Source organism: Trichosurus vulpecula, chromosome 3 (genome assembly GCF_011100635.1).
Source record: "Trichosurus vulpecula isolate mTriVul1 chromosome 3, mTriVul1.pri, whole genome shotgun sequence".
Taxonomy (NCBI): Eukaryota; Metazoa; Chordata; class Mammalia; order Diprotodontia; family Phalangeridae; genus Trichosurus; species Trichosurus vulpecula.
In genome coordinates, this window is record NC_050575.1 from 109,671,989 (window position 1) to 109,687,963 (window position 15,975).

The following is a 15,975-nucleotide window of genomic DNA, read 5'->3' on the forward strand; positions in this document are numbered from 1 at the left end:
ACCCTTGCCCCATGCTCTGAGTCTTGCAAAGGCAGCCTTATTATCCCCATCCCTCCAGGCCCCCTCAATTCTCAGGCTGCCCCCACTCTTGCCAGGGCAGGATTGGCCTCAGTGGCAGGTCCATGATAGACTTGTGCTGGCTTAGGTTTCATCTCTTTCCCAGAGCTAGCTCAAGCTTGACCATCATCCTCACTAGGCCTAGGCAGGGGAAATGGGGTCCGTTGTTCCAGAGTTGGTGGAGAGCGGCATGAGGGACCTCTTATCTCCTCAATGAGAACTAGTTGAAGAAAGATTCAGACCTGGTCATTAGACTGGACTGAGGCATGAAAGGGATTCCAACATTTTAGAAAGATGCTCAGATCTTCAACAAGAAATAAAAAAAGGTTGGAGTGGGGGAAGGGCGGAGACAAGGGGATGCTTGTCCTGAGATTTTTTCAGACAATTACCAGAAAATATAAATACTCTAAATAATAGCTAGCACTTATGTAGTGCTTTAAGGTTTGCAAGACATTGTACCAATATTATCTCATATCCTCACAACCCCAGGAGGTAGGGGCTACTATTATCCCCATTTTACAGATGAGGAAACAGAGGCAGACAGTAGTTAAATTGCTTGGGGGACATTACCCAGCCAGTAAGTGTCTCAGACCATGTTTGAATTCAGGTGTTCCTGGCTCCAGATCCAGTACTCTATCCACTATGCCACCTAGCTGCCTCTTCCCTAAATACATCCTGTTTCAAGGAATCCCATTAAATGGACACTCATCTATTCCTTTTCCTCTTAAAAATCAAAGCATATCATTATATGTATGATCCCACACAAGCCATTTAACCTTGTGAGGGTCAGTGTGAGGGGTGTGCAGGAGCCAATTCTTGGAGATCTGCTTGTTAAATTTTCTGAGTGAGCACTTACAGCTCAAAAGTCACAAAAGCTCCAAATTATTGCTTTAATGATGGCTGGACTTAAGAAGGGGCAGCTAAGTGGCACCATAGTGCACAGACTGTCAGACCTGGAGTCAGGAGAACTCATCTTCCTGAGTTCAAATTTGGCCTCAGACATTTATTAGCTGTGTGACTCTGGGCAAGTCACTTGACTCTGTTTTCCTCAGTTTCCTCATCTGTAAACTGTGTTGGAGAAGTAAATGGCAAACCACTCCAATGTCTTTGCCAAGAAAGCCCCAAACGGGGTCACAAAGTCAGACACCTGAAATGAATAAACAACAAGAATTAAGAAAGTGACAGAGAAAATGTTAATAATGAAGATTAAGCTTAAAAGTGTATCCCCAAGCCAGTTGTTAAACATTTATTATCACATGCCAGTGTCCCCATGTCTATAATGGGATAATACTTATGTTATAAAGTAGGGAAAACACTTTGTAAACCTTAAAACACTATAGACATATGTACTATTATGGTTATTATCTTTATTATTATTTGTATTTCTGATGGCAATAACAGTAGACCATCTAGTTCACTCTTGTTAGAGACCATGGAGTGCTAAGCTTGCTCCCTGGCCACTTCTGAGGAAGCATATTCAGTCAGCTCTGAAGGGCTTGGCACTTTGGGATAATAGAGCAAACATTGTGTGCTCCCTTGGTTTCCCAAGGGTGTCCTTGGGATAAATGTTCAACTTTCTCCCTCTCTTCCTTCCTCTTTCTGGAATGTGTGACATTGTGTAATTTCAAGACTTCCTATTGGGTAGATTGAAGGAAGGAAGAAGGTATCATTCCCCTCCCTGGCAGAATGGTAGCTTAGCACATGGCAGCATGTACCTGCCCTGTGTAGGAGAGTCTGAACCTAGGTCTTGGGCCTCCAGCTGCCTCTTCCTTTTTGTGTTCCCTGCCTGAGCACTGGTGACCAAACATTGATCCTGAGACAGACATAATCCAGCCATGGAAGCAGCCTCTTGAGTATGAGAGGTTGAGAACTCCTGGATCTGTCCAGCACAGCTGACTGAAGTAGGAGTATTCTGCAATTACCCTCTTCTTGGAGAAGTTGACTGTAGAAAGGAGTAAGAGCCCCAAGCCCTTGTCTGCCTTGTCAGAAGACATACAGACCTTGCAGGAGTTGTTTGGACTGAGCAGAGCCAAGGTGAAGGTGAAAAGCCAATTTAGCAGTCTTGTTTTTATATTTTCAGTATCAGCCTCCTAGGAGAATATAGTAGTTATGAGTTACTGATGGGTTTTTAAGTCTTTGTCAACATGCACTCAGGAATGTTATTGTTTAGTGTTTTTTTTGTGTGTGTGGAGGAAATAAATATTTGTTCTCCAAATGTTCTACATTGTAGAATGAGTAACTTTCACTTGGGGGAGACCCTAGACATGGGCCAAATCTAAACTCAATGATTTTTCCTGGTGTTCCGGGGTGAGGATGTAAAGAATCAGAGCATTTCAAAAAGAGCCTGATCCGTCTCTTTAGGGGGCCAACTTCCGCTAGTACTGAGCTCGCTCTATGTGGATGATATCAGAGCTGAGAAGGACCCCTTAATGGAAAAGGGAGAGGGCAAGTACCCCAGCTCCCTTCACCCAGCAGCAGTCTGGCATTGTGGAATATTATTCTATTTCATTCTCATACACACTCAAGATGGAACAGGGTGTCAGATATTATTCCCATTTCAAAGATAGAGAAATTGAGGCACAAAAATATAGAAAATAGTTAATAGAAAATACAGGAAAAAGTTATGCAGAAGGAAGGAAGGAATGAAGAAAGGAAAGAAGGGAGAGAGGAAGGGAGGGAGGAAGGAAGGAGGAAGGAAGGAAGGAAGAGAAGGAGGGAGGGAGGAAGGCAGGGAGAGAGGGAGGGAAGATGGAAGGAAGGAAGGGAAGAAGGGGGGAGGGAGGAAAGGAGGGAGAGAGGGAGGGAGGAAGGAAGGGAGAGAGGGAGGGAAGAAGGAAGGAAGGAAGGGAAGAAGGGGGGAGGGAGGAAAGGAAGGAGAGAGGGAGGGAGGAAGGCAGCTATTAAGTATTTACTATGTTCCAGACACTGCCAAGTGCTGAGAATACATATATAAAAGTGAACTAGCTCTTGACCTCAAAGAGCTTATAGTCTAATGGGGAAGAAAATACATGTAGAGGAGTGGTGGCCAAGGAAGGATATCTTGGTTTAGGAAGTCCCAGGGATGGTGAGTGGAGCAACAGGGCAATAAATTTACTCATCCTTCACTCCTTCCTTTCTCATTTCCCTCCTTCCCACCCTATATGCAATCTGTCACCAAACCTGTTTATTCTACCTTTGTACCACATCTTGTGTATAGTCTCTTCTCTCATCACCCAACTAATAGACTACTTATTAGCCTGCTGATTGGTTTCCCTGATTCAAATCTCTCCCAATTCTAGTACATCCTCTGCTCAATTGTCAAAGTGATCTTCCAAAAGCACAGTCCAACCATGTTGCCCCCTCTACTCCCAATTCAATAAACTCCTGTGACTTCCTATAGCCTCCAGAATCAAATATCGAATCTTCTGCTTGGCTTTTAAAGCTCTTCATAACCCAGCCTCTTCCTCTCCAGTCTTTTTGCACTTCACTCCCCTCTAAGGACTCTGCAATCCATTCTCACTGGTCTCCTTGCTGCTTCTCATACTCAACACTCCAACTCAATGCATTTTCACAGGCTGTCCTCCTGCCTGGAACTTTCTCCCTCCTCACCTCCACCTCCTGGCTTCCTTAGGGTCTCAGATAAAATTTCTACCTCTTACAAAAAGTCTTTCTGGGTCCTGAGTGTTAGTGCCTTCCTTGTGAGATTATGTCCAATTTATTCTCTATGTGCCTGGTTTGTACATAATTTTTGACATGTGGTATTCCCACCCACCCCCATTGGACTGTGATCTCCTTGAGGGCAGGAATCACTTTTGCCTTTCTTTACTTTCCTAGTGCCTGGTACAGAGCACGTTCTTAGTAAACACTGGTTGAGTTGACAAAGTGAGGATGTGGGAATGGAGATGAGGTTGTGACTCCCAGACAAAAACTTTCCTCATGGAAGAGCAAGACATGATTTGAATTTTTCCATGGTTGCTTCCCCACGTGGCTGCCTGTAGTGGTTTTTTTTTGTCCTCTGGAATTTACCTTTTGCCCTCCAGTGATTATCTTCCTTGTAAAGTATTTGGGTTTGAATTCTTGCTCTGCCACTTACTGTGACTTCTCTCTGAGCTTCAGTTTCCTCTTCTATAAGATGAAGGAGTTGGATTCTGTAAGGTCCCTTCCAGCTCTAAAGCCTGTGTGCCTCTCACCTCAGGAAATGCTCTCCTGGATCTCAGATTAGCCATTTTCATTTTAGCTTTGAATCTTGAAGCAATGAGATCACAGGACCATAGATTTAGAGCAGAAAAGGATCTCAGGAGCCATCTCATCCAACCTCTTCACCTTACAGGTGAGAAAACTGATCCTCAGAGAGGTTGAATGACTTGCCCAAGGTCATAAAATATCAAAGCTGTGACTTGAATCCTGACTTCAAATCCAGTGCTCTTCCCTTTGTGTTGTGTTACCTCAAATGTTTTTCAAAACAAACAGACCAAAAAAAACCCAAACCCAAACTCAAATAGGCAGCATAGCTGCCCCAAGGAAACTGAAGGAAGGACCAGGGACCAAAAGAGCTGGGGGAAGATCCAAAGCCTACCCGTTCTGACTGCTGACTGGAAACTTGCCTGGCTCCCTGCAGACAAGCTGATGGTGTGATGATCAATCACCAAGACGTCCAAAGGGACTGAGAGAGATGAGTACTCTGATAATGCAGAAGATAAATGGAGGGACTGAAATTTGATTAAACTGGTATCTTCCCTCAGATGATCTCTGAGAAAAGCTGAAAAGACAGAACTTCCAGGAAATTCCTTGTCTGTGGCAGAGACATAGAGCCAAAGCCTTAGCAAAAGGCTTTTCTCCCAAAAGAAGCCTCAGAGGCAGCAACACCATCTCTCTTCTATGTTAAGATGATTTTCCTCTGTCTTGAGGCTCCTTCACCTAGGCTGAGTCAGGACCCTGGACAGAAGCCCAGTTCCACCAGTGACTGTGACTTCAGGAAAGTTGTTTAACTTCTCAGTCAGTTGGTCAACCGATCAAACAATCAATATGCATTTATTAATGGCTTACTATGTGCCAGACACTGTGCTAGGTGATAGAGATAAAAACACAAAGAATGAAACAATTTCTACTCAGAAGGGGCTTACGTTAGAACAGAGGAGACAAGGACATGTAAAAATATGTACAGAAAAAAATATAAGGAGAATATGCACAAATAAGTACAAAGTAGTTAAATAACAGGTAGTTCAGGAGGGAGAAATTAGGGTGAGAGGGAAAGATTTCATATAGAAATTGGTGCTTGAGCTGCATCTTGAACAGGGCCAAGCTGGTAGCTATTTAACAACAGGCTCTCTACAAAAATGCCCAGTGCACTTTCAAATTTAATCTCGTTATTAACATTTTCTCTGTCACTTTCTTAAATAAACAAAAAATAAATCCCTGATTGTGTAACATTTGCTGATTTCTGAGGTATATAAGCTCATATTGGAAAGATGACAATCAGCTGAGGGGTGAGGGTGGGGGTGGTGAGGCCCACAAACCAGCTCCATCCAGTACACCACTGATTTGAAGGAAGAGAGGAATTCTATAAGGTGGAGGTAAGGAGAGAAGGGCAGCTTCTGGGCAGCTAGGTGGTGCAGGCCTGGAGTCAGGAAAATGATTCTTCCTGAGTTCAAATCTGGCCTTAGACACTTACTAGCTGGGTGATCCTGAGCAAGTCACCTAACCCTCAGTTCCTCATCTATAAATGAGCTGAAGGAAGTGGGAAACCACTCCAGTATCTTTGCCTAGAAAACCCTGAATAGGGTCACAAAAGTTGGACGTGACCGAAACAACTGAATGACAACAAACAAAAGAGAGAAGGCATTCCAGTCATGGGGACAGATGATGCAAAGGCACAGAGATGTGGCGTCATGTGAGCTAATATTTGTAAAGCACTTAGCACAGTGGCTGGCACATAGTAGGTGCTTAATAAATGCTTATTCCCTTCCAGCCCCCCACCCCTTAATGTGTGAGAAACACTAAATTTCGGAGTAGAAAGATGTCCTCATGCCTCAGTTTCCCTCTCTCAAAGGGGGGATATTTGTCAGATATTGTCCTATTCCAATGTCTTCCAGAGAATTTGGCTCTACCACAAAGATGAGCTGGCTGACTCCAGAAGGGGTCTCTGCTCAGGGGAGGAGTGACAGGTTGGAATCATTCAAATGATATTCAGCTTTTCAGCTTTTAGCTCGGTTTTCCTCCTTATAGCACCTTTCCTCAGACATTTAGGAGCAGAAAATTAAACAGATACAAATTCATCTCTCTACATTTCTCTTTTCTCCCAAATGGAAAAGGTTTTGGTGAACAGGGATATGCCCCAAAGATAGGCAGCTCCTCCGGGCTTGGATAACCCACAACCTGGATGGTTAACACTTGAATAGTCCACACGGCCACAGTAGTATTCTGGACTTGGAGTCTGAAAGATCTAGGTTCAAATCTCACCTGTAATGCTTATTGGATATATTACCACAGTCAAGTCACTTAACTGAGGCTTTCAGCCTCAGTTTCCACATTTGTGTAATGGAGATAATTATTTCTGCAGTATCTACCTCCCAGGGTTATATAAATGGCAGTCATTAGTATAAATAACCAATTGCTGATGACAAGCAACACTGATGACTTCACTCTCCTGAGTACTCCAAGGACCCAACATCACATTAAAGGATTTCTCTGCATTGAAAACACTTCTCATGTTCTTTGGCATCTGTGGGTTGAGAGGTCTGGAAACCTCCACTGTTGCCACTGATTCAGTCACCACGAGGCCTGCTCTTGGTTTGCTGGGGCTTGGTCTACACTGGTGCAGACTGCACTCTTCTCTAGCCCTGGTGCAACAGACCTTTCCTGCTGACCTTCCAAGTTGTCTTGGGCTGAAAATTTGTTTACTCCACCTTTTTGTGGGTTCTGCTGCTCTAGAATTTGTTTAGAGTCATTTTTAAAGGTATTTGGAAGGGTTTGGGGGAGAGCTCAGGCAAGTCCCTGCCTTTGCTCCACCATCTTGGCTCCATCCTCCACTTCTCATGTTCTTGCTGCTGTTGGGAAACTCCATGAAGATGAGGAACCAAGATTCTCAAAGACACCTCAGGGCAATCTTCCCCACCAGACATATATGTAGGGTGCATATATTACATATATACGAAGCCAAGATAGATACATGATATATAGCTTCCTTGATAGTAGTTTTTTATTCCTTGTATTTGTAATCCCAGTGCCCAGCACTGTGCCTGGCAAATAGAAGGCACTTAACAATTGCTGTTGATTAATTGATACACACAGAGAAACAAACATATGGATGTTCTTAGAAATATATTTTTAAAAATATACATATGATTACATGCATGGCTGTGCCATGAATATCACAATTTGGGACAATGGTGATGTTTGGGACCAAACACTACCACTTCACAGGCATTATCTTGAAGATGACTGGATTAGCAGCATAAAGTGGCAAAGATACCTAAGCCACAACTGAGAGCAGGATGAATGAAAGAGGGAAAAGGATGGCTGGGAAGTCCAAGGATTATGTAACAGAGAAATGATGCATAGGTTAAAAAAAAGACAGGAAGGGACCTAGTCTGGACTAATTCAAGGGCCAATTTGACAGGGGATTTAAATGGAAGCCAATACATAGGGCTGCTGTCAGGGCTCCCATCTAGGACCTAATTCTAGGATCCCTTCCCAAATCCCTGAAGAGTGGTGTTAGTAGCTGTCCAGTCAATGGCTCTTTAATTACAGATGCTTTTTTAAAAATGCTTCTTCCCCTTTTTTAGGAGAGACCAGAGAGAGACTTCCCAAGGAATTCCATTGGGTCAACAAGCGCCATCATTTAGGTAAACACCTAAGAGTGAGGTTAGGAAGGGAGGTCATAGTTGAGGGAAGGGCAAATATAGACCAAAAAGCTAGGCTGGTTGGTAGCAGGGTATCTACAAAGCACCAAGATCCAAGGGACTGAGAGAAATGAGAAACTCATTACTGATTTAAGGATTCAGAACTAAGAAGCTAGGATCAGATTAGGAAGCTAAGATACCGGGAGTGCCAGGGGCTGCTCATTTGTTTGACCCTCCAAAGCTCCTGTCTTTTTATTGAACTATATTTGTTCCCACCCCTGCCCAAAGTGGATGTGTCAGCATTCACAAAACTTCCTTCTAACTCAGCCACCACTGTTGAGCTGTGAGTTAGAAGATTGCTACCTTCACTTAGTCATTGTATGGTACTAAATGTGATGTGAGGATGCACACATCACTTAGAGAGAGTTGCATCTGGTATCTGCTTAAAAAATTAGATTTTTGCTGTACTTCAAATCCAGACACTTATTAGCTGTGTGACCCTAGGCAAGTCACTGAACTCATTTGCCTTAGTTTCCTCATCTGTAAAATGGGGATAAATAATAGTACCTACTTCCCAGGGTTGTTTTGAGGATCAAATAAGATATTTGCAAAGTGCTTAATACAATGCCTGGCCTGTAGTAGGTTCTATATAAATGTTAGCTATTACTACTATTTCCCACTGTGAGGAGACATCCAGGGTCTTAGCTCCTGATCCTAGGGGATGCTTGAATCCCCTTCCCTGTCCCTGCCAGAGGATGCTGATATTGCAGGGTTTAGTCAGCACTCAGTAGGAGCCTGGCTCAGTTCAGAGTTATCATACTAAAGACAGTGGCCCTGTCAAAGTGGCTTATTACCAGGGAGCTCTCCAGACCCTACAATCACAGGTATCACTATTAAGTTCCACATCATTAACTCTTAGGGACCAATCCCTAGAGCTCAACTAGAGAGCAGGATGCTACCCTGAGACTAAGGAGTATATCCTTCCCCCTTCTTTGCCTCCATCTGGCTACCTAATAACCCATCCAGCCCAACTCTTGTCTTACTTACATGCTCCTCTTAACTCATCACCTGGACCAGCAACCTTGAAACTATAAAGCCTTCAGCCATTATAGCATTAATAGCTGGCAAGCCCAGGAAGGGTAAACCAGGATACATTGGACAGCACCCAAGAAACCCTAGGAGCCTGAGAAGTTGTTTAGCTCTAAGGAAGAGTCAAATAGAACTGATGTATCCATATGAAACTGTGGCAGGGTGGAGTGTTGGCCTGAAGAGTCAAGAGTCTGTGTTCAAATTCTGATTCTAACAGCTGTTGTTCAGTTGTTTTCAGTCATGTCCGACTCTTTATGACCCTATTTGGGATTTTCTTGGCAGAGATACTGGAGTAGTTTGCCATTTCCTTCTCCAGATCATTTTAAAGATGAGGAAACTGAGGCAAACAGGGTTAAGTGACCTGCCCTGGGTCACCCAGCTAGTGTCTGAGGTCAGATTTGAACTCAAGAAGATGAGTCTTTCTGACTCCATCCTATCTAGTGCACCACCTGGTTCTGACACTAACTAGCTATATATCTATGGGGAAGTCACTTAACCTCTCTGAGCCTTTCAGTTTTCTCTTCTATAGAATGGGAATAATATTCACGGTACCAGCCTCACAGGCATGTCATGAGGAAAATCCTTGATGACCCTTAAATTACTAGAGAAATAGAAGTTACTACTGTGTCTGTGTGAAAGATAGTTTGACAAGACCACAGTCACATTGGGACACCTGGGGCATAAGTCCCATCTGGAAGTCTTCTGTCTCCATAGTCACTTCTACATTTGTGCACCACTTAACTATTTATGGTGTTTCATTTATTCAACAAATATTTACTAAGTATCTCCTTGTGTACAGAGCACAATGGCAAAGGATGGGGGAGATACCAACACGAAGTTGGTAGGATTAATGTTATGGAGCAACTGAGCTAACTCTAAGCCTAATCCCACCCACCCCCAACCTGAGACTCATGTGTGTGTGTGTGTGTGTGTGTGTGTGTGTGTGTGTGTGTGTGTGTGACACCCCAAGATGTTGGAGCAAATGTTTGTACATTTGTTCTTAGTATATCTTTGATGTAAATGTCCCTTTGTAAAAGCTAATACAATTTTAAGTGGTTGAATGGAACTTGGGTGCTAGGCACTGGACTCCTACAAATGAGAGGGACACAGCCAGTGAGGTTAGAGCAGATGGCAGAGAAGAGAGACTCTCCGATGCCTTCAGGGCTCCTGAGGACCTTGGAGAGAGTCAAATAAACAGGTCTGGCTCTGAGAGAGGGGGACCAGAGCATATTTTACCTTTAGCTCTGTACATGTTCACACCACCCAGCCCCTAGTAAAATGTAAACAAACTCCTTAAAGTAGTGACTCATGCTCTTGCTTTGTTTTAAAATTTTTGTATCTCCAGTGCCTGATACAATGCCTTGCACCTTTGCTGTTGCTCAGGGCTGTCTGAATCTACATGACTCCATGGACTTTGTCTTCGCAAAGATACAACAGAGTGGTTTGCCACTCCCCAAGTATCTCCATTTTATAGATGAGAAACTGAGGCAAATAGGGATTAAGTTACTTGCCCAGGGTTACACAGCTGGTAAGTGCCTGAAGTCACATTTGAACTCAGATCTTCCTGACTCCAGACCTAGTGCTCTATCCACCAAGTCACCTAGCTGCCTCATACCTTATAAGTACTAAATAAATGCTTGCTGAATTCAACTGAATCTGACCCAATTCCAAGAAACAGATACCCAAAGAGGGAAGAGAGTAAGCATTTATTAAGTGCCTACTATGTGCCAGGCACTATGGTAAGTACTTTACAAATATTATCTCATTTGAGGCTGAATGATCTGGCCAGATTCACACAGCAAGGCAGAGGCAGAATGAGGACTAGAACTCAGGTCTCCTGAAGTCTAGCTCAGTGTTCCTGCCACTACACACAATGCTTCATAAATCTTAAACAGCATGGATAGGAAAAGACTATGATCTCTCTTTTCTGAATTCATTACACGGTTATTCAGTTATCTTAGGTGAAATGGGTTACTTAAATGCTTTAGTATAAATCAGTTGAATAGCATCAAAAAACAGCTTTCATTTAAACCTATTTTGCTGCCTCCTAGGACAGAGGTGGGGACCTGCAACCTTGAGGCCACATGTGGCCCTCTAGGTCCTCAAGGGCAGTCCTTTGAATCCAAATTTCACAGAATACACACTCATTTAGTCAAAGGGCTACCCTTGAGGACCTAGAGGGCCACACGTGGCCTTGAGGCTGCAGGTTCCCTACCCCTGTCCTAGGACATGTGTTACTCATTGAAAATTGGAATGGGGAAGGGGGAAGGAAAAACCTTGAAAGACATAAAACTGAAAAGATTTAAACTTTTCCATATCTTTATTATTGAAATTAATTTTAAATATAACTTTAAAAAATGAAAAGATAATAAATTCAATACTTAAAACCAAGAACTTGTGGTGTTTTAACCTCTTCATTTTCTTCTCTGCCAAGCAAGGAAATAAAAGATGGCGGGAACACCTGTGTGAGGTCATGGAAAGAGCCCCTAGAGTCTGGAATCACAAGACCTGGATGTGAATCTTGGCTCTGCAAGCCTGGGCGAGTCACCTCACTTTTCTGGGCTTCTGTTTCTTCATTTATAAAAAATAAAGACTTTTGATAGAATGATGTCCCTTTCAGCATCAAATCCTATAGTCCTTTGACCACTATCAGTGCTGACATTGCTGGCACCACCTTTCCTTGAGTCTAAATTCAGTCCCAAGGATAGGCTCTATCTGTGCTCCATGATTTAAAGTCAAGGGATGATGGCCAGAGACCTCAGAGATCATCTAGCACCACCTCCACCCCACCCAAACCCATTTACAAAGGAAGAATTGAGACCCAGAGAAGTTGAGACCTACCAAAGGTTGCGTGGGCCTTGAAGCCCAGGCCATCTACTGCACCACTATCACGTTTCAAATGCACAGCAACTTCCCTGAAAACACTTGGCCTCTTTACTGAGCCACTGAGGTTCTATGTTCCCATCTCTCTTGGCCACAATCCTAAGGATGGTGATAGAAGTCGTGGAGGCCCAGAAGTACCAAAGAGATTCTCAGTATGGCAAGATCACAGCACATGGACACTTGATTTTCTGGAGCAAGCAGCTCTGATCCATATGGGGGAGGAGGCAGAGGGGTTAGTAGGCATTGGAGATGCTCAAAGAGCCAAGAGGAAAACTCAAAAGTCAGCACATTCTGTTCTGATTAATGGGGCCATTCAGGAGGAAATCTTAGGATACAGGACTGCATCCTACCCATTCTTGTTGTTTTGGTTTCAGGCCAATCTGCTATTTCTTGCCTTTCACAACAGTGTGGGCTTTTGCAACTATATACACTGAGGTCAGAGAACAATGTGTCCTCTTTGGCTCCTTGGTCATGGCTAGAGGCCAGGGTAGTCAGGGAAAGATGCAGCCCCAGTCACGTCTGAGGACAATGGAGGGGGGCAGTAGGGTCCTGCCCCCCAAACTGTGCCTGGAGGATGGGCTGTTGCTCTATTGTCCCTGGCCATGGACAAGGTCTCCACCTCTACCTGGGAGATAGCCAGAGTCAGGACTGTAATGTGGCCACTTTGACGTTTTTAGCCACATCAGAAAGGTGTGAAGATGACATTTCCTGGGCAATGCAACTGCCTGGCTTTGTTTCATTCACTACATTCTAAAAGATGCATTTAACTATCAATATGTACACAGTTCTGAGACAAAGACCAAAGACATTGTCTCCAAGACAATGATAAGACCCAAGGGAGGGGAATAACACTATGGCTCAGGGTATTGGACATCTCCAAGTGACATCAGTGGGATCAGAGTAGGAAAGATTCCCTAGGCACTCTTCTATCAGCAAATCTTAGATACGGAGAAGGGATTTCCAAAAGAGGGGTCAGACTTCATACCAAACACATTTTTAAAAGTTAAGACACTGGATGCTCCTTAAGCAATAAGTAATACTGGGTCATTGCACTGGCAAGAAAGAGTCAAAATATATCTTCAAAGACCCCCCAATACTCAGCTTGCTTTCTGGGCAATGACCAATGGTGGCGCTGAGGGAAGTGACTCCAAAGTCTCATGAATGAAAAGGACAAATTCACTTTGGAAAGTCAGAGTAGGCAGCTAAGGAAGTGAGTGACTAGGGTAGCAGCCCACATCTGCCATCTTGGGGAGAGTATTCCAGTAGAATGTAAGTTCCCTGAGGGCAGAATGGATGGATGGATGGATTGAGCTCTCTTGCCTAAGAAAGATTCTACCGCATCCCTGAGAAGTAGTATTTCTTCTCTACGCAGAGCAGAGAACTTAAAGAAAACATGAGGGAGTTGCTCTCATCACCAGTAGCCACAAAGCTTCCCAAAATGAGAATGCCTTTCTCAGCTGCGTACTTTTCTTTCAGAATCGCAGTTTCTGGGACGCTGTTTTTCTCTCTCTCTACTATGAGTCACTGCCCAAGAATGGGCAAAGATTTCACTGTCAGGTTGGTTTCTGGGCAACCATTGGCTGGAATGCTGTATGGAAGGATGTCTGCCCACCTAGATGGGTTATTCACACATCATTAGTGGCAGGCACTGTGCTGCTGATCAGCTGGGTTCTTTGGAACATGAAGTGATCTGTGGCTTCCACGTCTCCACCCACCTTCAGGTTGAATTCTGTACATCTTCCAGCTAAAGGCACTGGATGGGGGAAATGGCACAGAGGTGCTCAAAAGGAAAAAAAAATGTTCTTCTTGCTGCTCCTCTTTCATTCTGACCCTAGGGTATAAATACAAAGCAAACCTAAGCAATCTCAGATTCAAAAGGGACCCCAGAAGTCAGCCAGCCCAATTGGGATCTAAGGAAGAATCCCCTGGATTGCAGCTCTGACAAGTGACCAGCCAGGATATTCTTAAAGACCTCCAGTAATAGGGAAACATGCCTCCCCTACCAAGGGAGTCCATTCCATTTTTGGATACTTTTGATTGTTAGGAAGTTTTTCTTCCTATCAAGCCTAAATTTTTAGGCTTTCTCTGCAGTTTCCACCATGGCAGACCCTCTGACCACAGCTAGAATATTACATTCCATTCTAGGTACTACATTTTAAGAAGGGCACTGAGCATGTAAAGCGATGGGTACTGAATGAATGCCAGGACATACATGTATCACTTGAATAATATGGTATGTCTAACTTAGAGAAAACACTTAGTGGAAAACACTAGATTTGAAAAATAATAGTGAGGAAGAAGGATTAGGCTTATTCTATTTGGTTCTAGAGGACATAACTTGGAGACATGGGGAGACGTTCCCAAGAGGTAGGGTACTGCTTCTTATAAGGGATGGCTTCCTGACAGTTTAAGCTAGCCCAAAGTGTAAAGAATTCCCCAGTAGGTAGTGAGTTCCCCATCACTGGAAGTCATTAAGCAAATGGCTGCATAACCACTTCTCAGGGATGCTGTAGAGGAGAGGTGTTAAACTCACAGTCCATAAACCCCCAAGAGGGAGGCAGATTAAACTATAATTGGGAAAATATTTAACAAAATAAAGAAAAATGCAATATAGCATAGGTAATGTTAATTTGTAGTTTTCTAAGTCAGAGTTTCATATCACTGCTGTAAAGGAGATTTTTGCTCTTACAAATTAGACTTGAATTAGAATGATGCCAAATGAAGCTCCTTCCTGCTAGGAGACTATGGTTCTAGTCCTCCCCTGGGACCAGGTAGAACAAATCTAATTCCCCTTCTTGGTGACAGCCTTTGAGATGCTTAAAGACAGCAGTGTTCTGGCCCTTAACACTTCTATTTTTAGGTCTAAGCTGGGTCCTAAGAAATCAAAACTTCAGAAGCATTGCAAGTTGGGAAGGATCTTAGACAGGATCTCATCCCTCCTTAACAATATCATGTTGACAGCTCCCCATCAAGGGAGTAAAGGCAGCTCTCAGCAGGAGTTGTGGCTGCTTATCTTTTCCAAAACCAAAGTACCAAAGATATCACCTACCTTGGTAACTCTCCTAAAGTGTCCGGGGTAAGGTGGGGCTCTGTTTGATGACCCACTCCCCATGGGGGTTGATGTGGTACAGGTCTAAGAGGTAGGTGTCTGGATCCAGGCAATGCTCACCTGTGGGGCAAAGGGACAATTGAAAAATAGCCATCAGTGCTGGTAGAAATGCAGGAGACAGAGGAAAATCAACAACAGGAAGAGGAAGAAGAGGAAAAGAAAGAAGATAACTACATATCTGTAGGGTGTTAAAGTTTTCAAAGACAATGCCCTTAGTCGATGCAAGATTTTATCGTACCGGTGAAGAAGTTGAGGGCCAGATTAGGTAAAATGACTTCTCCAAGGTCATACAACTAGTATGTATCAGACCTGAGAATAGCAGAGAGGAGGAGGAACAGAAGGAAAAAGAAAAGGAGAAGGAGGAAGAGAAGGATAGAGAAGACAAAAAGGAAGAGGCAGTGGAGAGGAAAAATAACAGGAAGAGAAGGCAGAGAAAAACCACATTTACACAGTTTTAAAGTTTCCAAAGACCTTTCCCCATGTAATTAAAGTTTTTATTGTATAGGTGAAGAGTGAGGGCCAGAGAAGGGAATACCTTGGTCAAGGTCACACCACTAATAAGCATCAGAGTTGGGAAGAGCAGGAGAAAGAAGAGGAAGAATTAGAAGGGAGAGAAAGAGGAACAGGAAGAAGAGGAAAAGGAAAAAGAGAAAGAGGACCATATTTCTGCAGGGTTTTAGAGCTTCCAAAGGTCCTTCCCCATGTAATCTAAGTATTCATTGTATAGGTGAAGAAGCTGTGAGCCAGAGAAGCAGAATGATTTTTCCCAGCTCATCCGGCTACTAAGTATCCGAGTTGAGATTCAATCCACATGGTCTGACTCCAGGTCCAATGCTGTTTCCACCAGCCCATACTGCCTCTCATAACAAATGTTTCTGATGAACAAAGTTCATTTGTTGAACTCATTTGGGTTGGGAGTATTCCATGGACTTTATCAGATATTTATTGAATTGCCTTGTGGTCAAGCAGACTATGAAACATCCAAGGCTATGCTCTAAAAAATTCTGGAGAGAAGTA

At 43.5% G+C, this 15,975-nt stretch overlaps 1 protein-coding gene across 1 annotated transcript in view; it reads right to left on the minus strand.

Annotated features, from left to right (window-relative positions):
* Positions 1 to 11,954: 11,954 nt before the first annotated feature.
* The window catches only part of ARHGAP40 (Rho GTPase activating protein 40), a 113,607-nt gene continuing 109,586 nt past the window's right edge, over positions 11,955 to 15,975 (minus strand). The window contains exons 15-16 of the mRNA XM_036748254.1: positions 14,899 to 15,018; positions 11,955 to 13,680 (exon numbers count right to left, since the gene is read on the minus strand). Coding sequence (XP_036604149.1) covers positions 14,912 to 15,018 — 107 coding nt within the window. The 3' untranslated portion in view covers positions 11,955 to 13,680; positions 14,899 to 14,911. The remainder of the gene's footprint in view (positions 13,681 to 14,898; positions 15,019 to 15,975) is intronic.